This window comes from Zeus faber (assembly GCF_960531495.2).
Source record: "Zeus faber genome assembly, chromosome: 16".
Taxonomy (NCBI): domain Eukaryota; kingdom Metazoa; phylum Chordata; class Actinopteri; order Zeiformes; family Zeidae; genus Zeus; species Zeus faber.
Window position 1 is genome coordinate 2,845,917 of NC_137202.1, and position 10,832 is coordinate 2,856,748.

Consider the following 10,832-nt stretch of genomic DNA (forward strand, 5'->3'; position numbering starts at 1 on the left):
TACGGTTCCAGTATGTGAGCAGCATGGATCACCGCTCACTCTTTATTGATCAGGGTGCAGTGGACAAGGACATCTATCAATATGAATATCAACAACTTCCATTGATGTTGGCATCCTGCCAGGAGGCACAGACTCCTCCCAGTGGTTTACATTTTCGTTATACTCTGTTTATTACGCTTGTACAGTAGAGATGTTATACGATGGAGGCGTGTTATTCCACCAAGCTGATGAATTTGGTTGAATATTCGATGGAAATGCACATCCTTATTTTGCCCATGTTCATTACTCCGTACAAGACATTAAATGTTGAATCTGGAAGATTTGACTTTAATTAATCCTCTCTACAATGAATTCAATTCTCAAAATCCTCAGACATTGACAGAAGACTAGATTTTTTTATCTTTATTTTTTTTAATTTAGAAACTCATGTGATTCACTTCTGGTCATTTTAATTTCATCTGTTGGCGCTCACCAGGTATCTGGGCAAATGCAAGTCAACAGGTTAATGTGTAGGGCAATAACGGTTCACAAAATTATAAAACATGATTGGATTAAATCAACATTGATTTTGTTCAAATGTCCAAGTCAAGACAATTTCAGTTTTAGAAAGAAAGACCCTGTCCTAATAGCTTCAACAAATTATTTTCAAGCCAAAAGCTAAAATGTTTTACAACGATTAGAGGGAGAGAATCTTGCTCTGAGGCATTCGATAGAGGTCAAAGTTCTACTTTCGGGATTTTAGAGAGAGGGGTCTGGACCTAGAACCAGTAAGATATTTCTAATTTCACAGTCGTGCTTCTGATTGGTGGAGAGCAGCAGGGCCTTTAAAGCCTATAGGTCTGAGGACGAGGTTAACCAAGCAAAACTACCCCCCCTGCTGGGCGTCTCTCCAACTCACAGCTACCCTCTAACACCTCTTCACATTCATTGTCGTGTTTGTGAAAACTTTTGGTTAATTCAACGCAACTGATGCTCTAATACTTTGAAACAAAAAGGGGGGGAAAAAAATAGATCAACTCAACGGAATAACAGGAACACAATCGGCCAAGCTGCATATGGAGCGGTGCTCCTCCTTATTGGCTTCGTGTGTGTGGGGGGGGCAACTGATGTGGTAGTGGTTAGATTCTATGTGCGTATTGATCACTTCTCTGGAGAGAGAGAGAGAGAGAGAGAGAGAGAGAGAGATTAAAGTGGAGACTCGTAGCTGGAGATATGGCAGTAGAGAGAGGACGTCTACGTCTCGACCTCCCTGTGCGGCATCCTCCTCTCATGCTGGTGTTTGGTGATTCCATATTTGAAGAACTCGTAGACCGACCAGCTAATGGCTGTGGAGGGCATCTGGAAGATGATCCGGGCCTGGACACCCTTAAAGAAGCCCGACAGGCCGCCCAGCCTGTAAACCGTCCGAAAGGCGTGGGCCAGACCTGTGATGTGTCTGTGGGCGGCCTGGCCAGAGCCAGGGCCAGGGCCAGATCCAGGGCTGGACGACAGGGAGCTGAGGGCCAGTGACTCCTGGGTGTTGAGCAGAGTCTTGCACACGTCCAGGGGTGTGGTGGCTGCGGCGGCGATGGCTCCGGCCAGGGCCCCGGACACCATGTGGGAAGAGGGGTTGTACTGTCTGTGGGGGTTGAGTAGCTCCTGCAGGTACTCGTAGGTCATGAAGTGGAGTGCCTGGAAGGGCACGTTCATGGTGAGCTGGGTGGGGTAGCTGCGGTAGAAGGCGGCCGTGCCTTCCTTCTGCCGCACGGCGCGCACACAGTCCAGCACACCGCGGTACGGGGAGTTGTACATCTGCATGCGCTGCTTCACAACTGGGAGGAGGTGGTGGAGACGAGACACGTGGACGGAGGAAAAGGCCGGATTTGCACATCAGTATGTACACCAACGGTACCGTGGAAATGGGGAGGAAAACAAACAAAAATGGAAATTAGTGAGTGACAAGGAAACTTAAAAAGGCATCTATCCTATCTACCTTCTGTAATACCAAAATAACATTTTCCCTAGCTTTGAAACCTAAGGTAAGGGCAAGCACATAGGATTTATTTTGTAATGAGGCGTCTAAATATATATAGTTTTGCAAATTAATAGAAAGAGGAAGCATTTTGACAGTGGAAAAGCGTGAGGCAGCTGCACTGCATCCAAACAGCTGCAAACAGAGTGTTTGTAGACACGCATGAGCAGGTGGACGAGAGGAAGCCGGAGGAAAAGAGTCCGACACGCTGCTTGCCCAAGGCCAGGGGGGCCCTTGAGTAAGGCCTAAGCCCAAGTCCAGTCAATGCCACGTCCAGCCATTGAAAGAAATTAATCTTTTTTTTAATGCCTATTATTACATGGACAAACACAACCAGCAAAGAGGGACAAGATTCTCATGTTTTCTATTCTTGTCATTTTCACACATTCGCTGTCACCTTCAGCTGGGTTCATGGCTGCATCGTGAAGCAGTGTGGCCACACAACCAGCGAGCCCTGAAAAACACAAGACACATGTCAAAAATTACACCAGTAGAAGAGTAACAATGCACACACAAGAAAATATTTAAGATTTTAGTCACTTGTTCCACTTAAAAATCTTTCTTCAATTTGTTCCACCGATATATTTTAGTTTTTCTCAAATTTAAAATGAATTCTTAATTTCTCCAAAATTTTAAAGATTTATCAATGAAAGCATTTTAAAATTTGAGAAAAAAGAAAATGGACAGGGGAAGGGACAACTGGCTCATGGCTTTGGGATCCATGAGCTGACACTTTTGCGGCTCGCTCCTCTTTTAGAGCGACTCGCTGTTTTGTTATATTGTAGTGCAATTTGTTTTATCCACTTTATCCCGTTTGTTTTTAAATGTCATTTTATGTGAGTCTCTCATGGGTGTTATGTTTTCAGGTTGTTGTGAGCCCCTAACCTAAGACAATTTTCTGTCATCATGTGATAGATAATAAAAAATGTTCAATCTTGACAGCAACCAATGACTATTTCAGTATAGAAGCACTATCTTCTGAAACGATCTGATGGTAAATATAGGGACACATCACTCCAGCTAGATTCACTCCTTCACTGCCTTACCACTGAGATCCAACCTGGCACCATCAGAGTGCACGTTATGAATAAAAAGGGCTTAAACTGGTGAAACAACACCCGTTTGGGTCCAAACTTTAAAACTAGGCACGAGAGAGACACCTAGTGATGGAGGCCCTCCATCACTTGTGTGCAGATCTTTAGTACAAGCTCATCAGGTGGATAAAAAGACAAGAGCGGCAGAAAGAGCACTTACCCAGTCTTCCACTACACTGGAAAAGAGAGCAGGGAGAACATGACATAAGGAATACGTTGACACTTGAAGCAAGTTTTCCAAGTTGAACATCTGGCAAAACTGCTTAGCGTTTTGTAGCTTTGGCCACGGTGTTAAAACAGGGCCACTAGTCGATTGTATATTTACCATCGTCCCAATTCTTTCAGCCAGCAACAGCTTTACACATAACACAAAAAGTAGGTTTCCAGAACCTTACACTGTAGTCCTGACCTATCCTCTCCTGGAGCCTGTCAAAGTTTTAGAAGCAGTCAACCGCTGTCTGGGTCTATATATAGACGGGCTGAATCAGCAGCTCTGTGGAGATCCTATTGATTGGAGCGCATGATGTGATAAGAATCGTGCCCTAGTTTCATCCTCCCGCCTCATGGTGAACTCACGGCCCACAAATCCACCGCACAACTGCACAATACTGTTTGCATGTGTGTATGTATGTTTTTTGGTACCATTAGCCAAATGACTGTTAGCCCCTGGGTGAATGATATCACTTAGAGTCTTTTTGAGTTTCTCGTAGCAGGCGAAGTAGAGCGCATGGGCGGGGCCCGCCCCCACCGCCGTGGCGTTCAGCCCCCTCATCGGGCGCCAGATTCCCTCGGTGGTGACGATCCGCCGCAGAGCGTCCATCACGTTCCTGTAGCGGGCGGCGGGGTCGGGCTGAAGGCTTTGCATGCGGGTCTGGAATAAAGGAGATGGTTGTAAGTTTAACTTAAAATCAGGTTTGTCCCATTGAGATCCAAGACAACTTTTGCAGGAGAGCTGAGAGGGCCACATAAGTCACATCATGTCACCAAATCAACATTCATGAAGATATAGGCGCGCTTGTCAAAACTATTATTGACGCTCGCTCCAAAGTTCCTTTGTGTTTCCGCCCTCCCATTTCAGTGTTAAAATGAGGAACTTTTACAATTATCAGTCCTGTGATCTGGAGTCACGGTGATTAGAGTCATTTTTAACTCAGTTAAAGCTGTTAAACATCCAGGCAATTCCTAAACCAGGTGAGATAAGATAAAGAGTTTATTGATTCCCGTGGGGGGGGGGGGGGGGGTTCAGCAAACACCTAACGACTTCACCCAGAGGGAAATAAGATGATAACTTAACTCCCTCACCACACAAAATACAGAGCGTGGTGTTAAGGGATGTCACCAGACAAATACCTCATGAATCTGGAATGGGGGCCACTCGCAAAGATCACAAGGAGGATTCTGCAGACTTCCGCCAAGTCACTCTTCCGAATGATCCAAAAGGATGGCGTTCTGGATCAGCTCTATGGGTCCAGGGTTCCATTTGGCTGTCGCCTTGAGACCCGGTGAGAGGGTCTGTTTGATGATAAACCAACCGCAAGGCCAAAATAAAGCTCCACTGACGGGACAAACTTAGTTGTTGTTTTAGTGTTGGTGGGAGACGGGAGATCAACAATTTAGATTAGGGCGGTACGATATTGACAATCACTACCACCATGTTCTTTTGGACGAATACGGCAACTTTGGGGATGACTACTGGTGCTGCTTTCCGAACATATTTACCCTCAAGAATTATGAGAACCAATCATCAGTGTTGTGGATATTTTGATGATGAGATAAAGGGGTTGGTTAGAACAGTCTATGAAGTTTAAATAAAGTAACTGCTTTCCTGTAGTGCAGCCTTTAAGACAACATTTAACTAGTATTCAATTATACCACAATATTACGATACCAAAAATCCAGGACGATATGTAGTTTTACACCATGATAGCAATATTATACTGATATTATTGCCCAGCCCCATTACATACTTGTATGGGTAGCGGTGCTCTACCCAGATTGAGCTTCCTCGAAGCTTGAAAAATGAAAAAATAATTCAGTAAATCGCTTCGGGCTCAAGTGATGATTCCTCCACAATTTAATTTCGGCTGAGTCCGATTACACCGGGTCTCTTAGGTGATTCAGGGAGTCACTAAAGCTTTCACATAGAGAAGTGGATTATTTTCCAGGTGTGGGTTTCTGATGTAGGGGTGTCCATAACAAGACAGGGACCTCGGCACTGGATCAAAATAATATGTCAATCATCTCCCCACAAAGCAATAGCGCAACTGGGTGCTACAATAACTATTTTGGCACAAGATTGGCGTTTACGTTGTGTCCGATTTCTTTTTTTAATCTGTGAACACACAAGATAAGAGGTGACCGCTTAACATAGTTCTGAACCAATCATGTATTCACATGTCACCTATTGTGTGTGTGTGTGTGTGTTAGTGTGTGGGGGGGGGCAAACAAACAGCCACCCTTGATATGGCTCTCTATGCCGTACTGCAGGGTACGCATCTCAAAATGCTGAGTCACACTGAGACTGTTGTGAATTTCATGACACTTCTACAAAAGAACATCAGGATAATATTTATCCATTATGTTTTATTTATCCTGCATTACAGCACAGAACTTCTTGGTAGCCGATCATAATCAGGGCCAATCTATTACCTGGAGTGACACATCCGACAGGTTATCCGTGTTTAGCAATTGACGAAGAGGAAAGGCCCGGGATGGCGTGAAATAAAACATTTGGCGCAAGCCCATGCTTCTTACAAACAGAGCAGTGTTACCCAACAGATGGACGAGACATGGATGAAGTCCGGCTTTTCAGACTGACAACCGCAGCTGACCGCGCAGGTGTCACCCTCGCCAGGCCACATCCGTGCATCACAACCGGCACCACAGCACGGACGTAACAAATGGCGTTTGTGTAGCAGAGCAAAGACGCTTCCCAACCCTGAAACCGCACCAGCTACGGCAATGAAAGCCAATGCTCTCTGACTGATATCCATCTGAATGGTAGTTCCGGGCAACGGCGGGCAACATAAAGTGCCCCGCGACCGACTACAGGGGTTGCATGATGACACTGGACCTATTCAAAACAGTACGTCTTCCATGCGATCAAAGAGCGTTGATGGTAAATGGACGGCACACAGGTGACAATTTCGCCTCACATTCAAACACTGGTGGATTCAAACGCAAACAAATCGGTTCTGGACATCAAAAAGCACTGGATCAGAGCTCTATTCACCCACTTTGAAAAAGGGCTGTAAACAAGACTGGGGACAGATGGACCATCATATCCAGTTTCCCAACATTCAGTGCTTTGTATTTGATCAACAAATTCGTTTGGTGTAAACAAAGCCGCTGTTTAGAATGAGAATAAACTGACAGAGTGTGTGTGTGTGTGTGTGTGTGCGTGTGTGTGTGCGTGCGTGCGTGCGTGCGTCGGGTCATAAACAGGTTAGTGCGCGTCACGTGACGGCGGTGCCTTCCGGGCTGTTTTACCTTTGGTGGGTCGCTCTAGCGGGACCTTCCACGTTACATAAGGAAATAAAACACAGGTTCTGGGACGTTCTAGACCGTGACCCGGCTGTTCTCCTGACCGCGGGCCGGCTAACGGTTTAACCGCGCCAGCACTGCGCTGGTTGACCCGTTAGCGAGCTGGATCTGGGTGACCTTGCCCTGGGTTTCGCTGGGTGGCTCGCATCGAGCTAACCCGGCGGTGCTAACAGACACCCTGCGTTAAATAACCATGTTACATTTGCATAACACACGGGGCCACCGGGACCCTAAACTGGTGTACATGAGCTGTACGTAGCCTGCTAGCCGCTTAGCATTGCTACCTTGACACAGTCGATAGGGAACATGAGGCAGTGCTCCATGATCCCGGCCACCGCTCCGGCCAACATGTGGGTGCTGGTGGAGGCTCCCTGTGGAAGCCCCTCGTAGTCCGGCTCCGAGTCGTCCGTTAGGCCCTGTGCGCCACAACAGTAGTGGACAGCCTGCAGTTCTGCCTCGGCCCCGATGCGGGGGGTCAGAGTGCCCACGATACTTTCCGAAACTCCCCAAAACCGACCCCCGAGCCATCGAACTTCTGTCCCGGCGGAGGCGCCGGCGACCCCGGAGTCACCGCCAGCCGTCTCCGCAGTCATCCGGCGCCTCCTTACAAAACCATCCGCTTCCATCGGGAGCCGGAGGCCGCGGCGAGTGTCTGAGCGCGATCCCGGGGCGTCTCGATGGGACCGTCGGAGTCTCGCATTCCCTGGAGGTGGTCGCTCGCTACGCCATTCCCCAGCCCGCCTCTAACCAAGGCCAAGGCGGACACACACACAGCGGCGGCTGCAGCAGCGTGGAGGGGCGTCAGCCGAGATCCGGGCGCAGGAAGTGGGCGCTGATTGGCCGCGGGGACGCGTCCGCATCAAGGACATTGGACGACGTGTGTGTCACTCCGAAGTAGCGTCGAAAGGTTCGATTTTTTTTTTTTTGGAGATTCGATTTTTGACGACTCACTCAGTAAAAAAAAAAGGAAAAAAGAGTCGTTCGATTTTCCAAACGCTTCGTCCGATCGATTCAGTTGTTTGAACGAGGGAGGACTTCCGGTGAGCAAGAGTCAGCAGAACCGATCGCTCTGAGTTGGGAATGGAATTCTCACAAAAATGATAGAATTCCTTCACGACAATTTGTTTGTGGAATGCACACGTTTGAATCAATGCCTTTTTTTTTTTTTTTTTTTACCTTGGCCTTTAATCCAAAATAATCTGTTTGGAAACGGATGTCGAGACAGCGGAAATGTGCACACGATTTGTGGTAAACGTGGGTCAGCAATGTGTTTGCATAAAAACACAAACGGCCCACAGCCAGTGATGAAGGACGTACTTTGACCCTTTACTCACAGATACCCTGACACACAAAAAAATTGATGTTGTAAAAGTTTGGATGTTGACGGCGTTCACACAAGAAGAAGCCCTCCAGTAAAAGTGCAAGCGCCACGTTGACATTTACCCTTTGGCGCTTCGTTAACATTTCATTCAAATTCTGAGTTAATTATTAGGAAAGTGTTTATTCTGTGTTGTAACGCTAGTGAGTCGTTGCAGCGGCGGTGGTAGTGTTTATAGTAGTAGTACATAGATGCTGTGTTCTAGGGGCCATCAGATAAATGCCTCTTGTCCAAACATCTAAAGCGCTGGACCCCTCCGTCTGGTGGGAAATGAGCTGATTTCTCCACAAAGTAAGGCGATCGGCCGTTTTGGTCCGGCGCCGCGCAAGGCTAATCAAATTTCCACGCTTATTGCCTGGGAGGGCCTCGGAGGGGTCCAGTGTTGAATTTCTGCCGACCAAGGGGAACGAAGTGTTAATTTCTGCTTACAAGAACAGAATCCGCAGCTCCTGATCTGGTTAAGGTTGATTGGCTCTTGTCCACAGACGTCCCTCAAGGAAAAGCAAGTCGACGGCGTCTCTGGGTCATTGCTCTTCCCTGGACTTAATGCTACTCTAACACGCCAGGGGGAGAGGAGCATCGGGTCTGGCAGGGAAACCTTAGATCCCAAATAACGCCCGGCGTTGATCCCTCTCGCCACAGAAAGTGTCGATCCATACAAGCCCTGGGAGTTATTTTACACAAGCTAAGCAAAATATGGTAAAAATTCTACTGTGGATCAACAGAAAATGAGAAAATAACCAATTTATGTTCTGCTGTGTTTAGCTGTTTTTCCAACACGTAAACACCCTTCCTTCCGTATTGAACCGCAGTCTTTCCAGACAACCCCCCGTCCCCTCTGTCCAGAGCAGCAGCATGATGTATTGCCTCTTAAAGTATTAAAGTGCATTAACTGGACCACTTAACAGTTAGAGTGACCTATCAGACATATTCAGCAACCAGCACTACACAACACCTTATTGTGTCCAGACGCCAGTTTGAAACTCTCAGCATAGGCCGTAGAACGTACCCTTAAGATGATCTGTACCTGAACTTTATGCAACATGGTTCATATTTTCCAAAGGTGAGTCTTCTAAATGCCAAAACAAAACAAAACAAAACAGAACAACTTGTAGAACCCATTAAAAGGAAAAAAAAAGGTCCAGGCACAATTGCACACAAAAAAAAATTGACTAAGTCAAAGAATGACACACAGGCAGGCAGACAGATGGACAGACAGACAGACAGACAGACAGACAGACAGACAGACAGACGGGCAGATGGGCAGGCAGGCAGGCAGGCAAGCAGGCAGGCAAGCAGGCAGACAGAAAGATAAGATCGGATAAGACATGCAGATCAGTAAGAGAACACATTCATAGAATGTAATAATATTTACACCATGTGATACAGTTTTGTTGATACAATTCGTTCCAGGATGAAGTCAGATATTGTAGATGTAAACTTTGCAGTTTGAATGAGTCACCAGCCAGCTCCACCTCAGCTCCACCTCAGCTCCACCTCAGCTCCACCTCAGTTTCACCTCAGAGCCACCAGGCTTAACAAATGATTCATGGGGTTATTCCGCCATCTAGTGTATAGTTGGGTAATGACAAGCTCAAACTCAAAGCTTCACATTTCACTTTACTTCATATTCACATAATATGTGAATTTAAAGTAAAGGAGGAATGTGATCTATAATATTAATAATACAGCGATAAAATTCTTATTCCATTTTAACAGGAGAAATGTGTTAATCAAGTGGATTTAAATAGACTATGTCATTAAGTCTACTCAATTATGTCTTAGAACGTTTCAAATAACCATATCAAATGCCCAAGCAAAAGACGATCAATTCAACAGAATATTCCGAAACATATACAGTAGTTTGAGTTAATGTTTTTGAGGTATTAAAGATTAAGACTAAGGTATTATTTCACACTTATTAATACTATTACATAATTATATAACCCAGACTCGCGATTGTGGCGGGTCCTTGTGGTCGCCTGTGCGAGCGCCTCCGTGTCGATTACGCACAGCTTGTTGTGCACAATCTCCGGGTGCGTTGCAATTACATTTTACTGCATAAATGTATGAACGTATGTATGCATGCGATAAATAAACCTCTTGAATCTTATCGGTAGCCGAATAACAAAAAAGGAATTCCCAAACCGGGGTCTGTGGCCCCCTAGGGGCCCTCGAAGTGATAGCAGGGGGGCCACAGAATAAAAAAACAGTTTGTTTTTTTTTATATATGTATAAAAGACACCTGTCCACAGAATCAATCAACCAGACTCCAACCTCTCCATCATGGGCAAGACCAAAGAGCTGTCCAAGGACATCAGGGACACGATTGTAGACCTGCACAAGGCCGGAATGGGCTACACGACCATTGGCAAAAAGCTGGGTGAGAAGGAAACAACTGTTGGCGTGATTATTCGAAAATGGAAGAAACACAAAATGACCGTCAATCTCCCTCGGTGGGAGCCTGGGGCTCCACGCAAGATCTCACCTTGTGGGGTATAAATGATCATGAGAAAGGTGAGGGATCAGCCCAGAACTACACAGGAGGAGCTTGTTAATGATCTCAAGGCAGCTGGGACCACAGTCACCAAGAAAACCATTGGTAACACACTACGCCGTAATGGATTCAAATCCTGCAGCGCCCGTAAGGTCCGCCTGCTCAAGAAGGGACATGTACAGGCCCGTCTGAAGTTTGCCAATGAACACCTGAATGATTCAGAGAATGCTTGGGAGAAGGAGATGTGGTCAGATGAGACCAAAATCATGCTCTTTGGTATCAATGCGACTCACCGTGTTTGGAGGAAGA

At 46.3% G+C, this 10,832-nt stretch overlaps 1 protein-coding gene across 2 annotated transcripts; it reads right to left on the reverse strand.

Moving 5' to 3' along the window:
* slc25a28 (solute carrier family 25 member 28) lies at nt 1-7,403 on the reverse strand. Of its 2 annotated transcripts, none has more exons than XM_080016240.1 (4): nt 6,933-7,403; nt 3,748-3,976; nt 2,409-2,465; nt 1-1,811 (listed from the first exon to the last, which is right to left on the reverse strand). In XM_080016240.1, the coding sequence occupies exons 1-4, from the start codon at nt 7,272-7,274 to the stop codon at nt 1,234-1,236; spliced, it is 1,206 nt and encodes a 401-aa protein (XP_079872366.1). In that variant the 5' UTR covers nt 7,275-7,403; the 3' UTR covers nt 1-1,233. The 2 variants fall into 2 exon arrangements, with proteins under 2 accessions (XP_079872366.1, XP_079872367.1); XM_080016241.1 differs by having other exon boundaries at nt 3,854-3,976; nt 6,933-7,314.
* Between the last annotated feature and the right edge of the window lie 3,429 nt (nt 7,404-10,832).

Coding starts and splice junctions, on each gene's coding strand:
- slc25a28 (XM_080016240.1), bottom strand. CDS start 7,274: ATGGAAGCGGATGGTTTTGTAAGGAGGCGCCGGATGACTGCGGAGACG. Junction 2,466..3,747: donor TAACAGTCATTTGGCTAATG/GTACCAAAAAAC, acceptor TGTGTTTTTCAG/GGCTCGCTGGTTGTGTGGCC. Junction 1,812..2,408: donor AGCCATGAACCCAGCTGAAG/GTGACAGCGAAT, acceptor ACCTCCTCCCAG/TTGTGAAGCAGCGCATGCAG.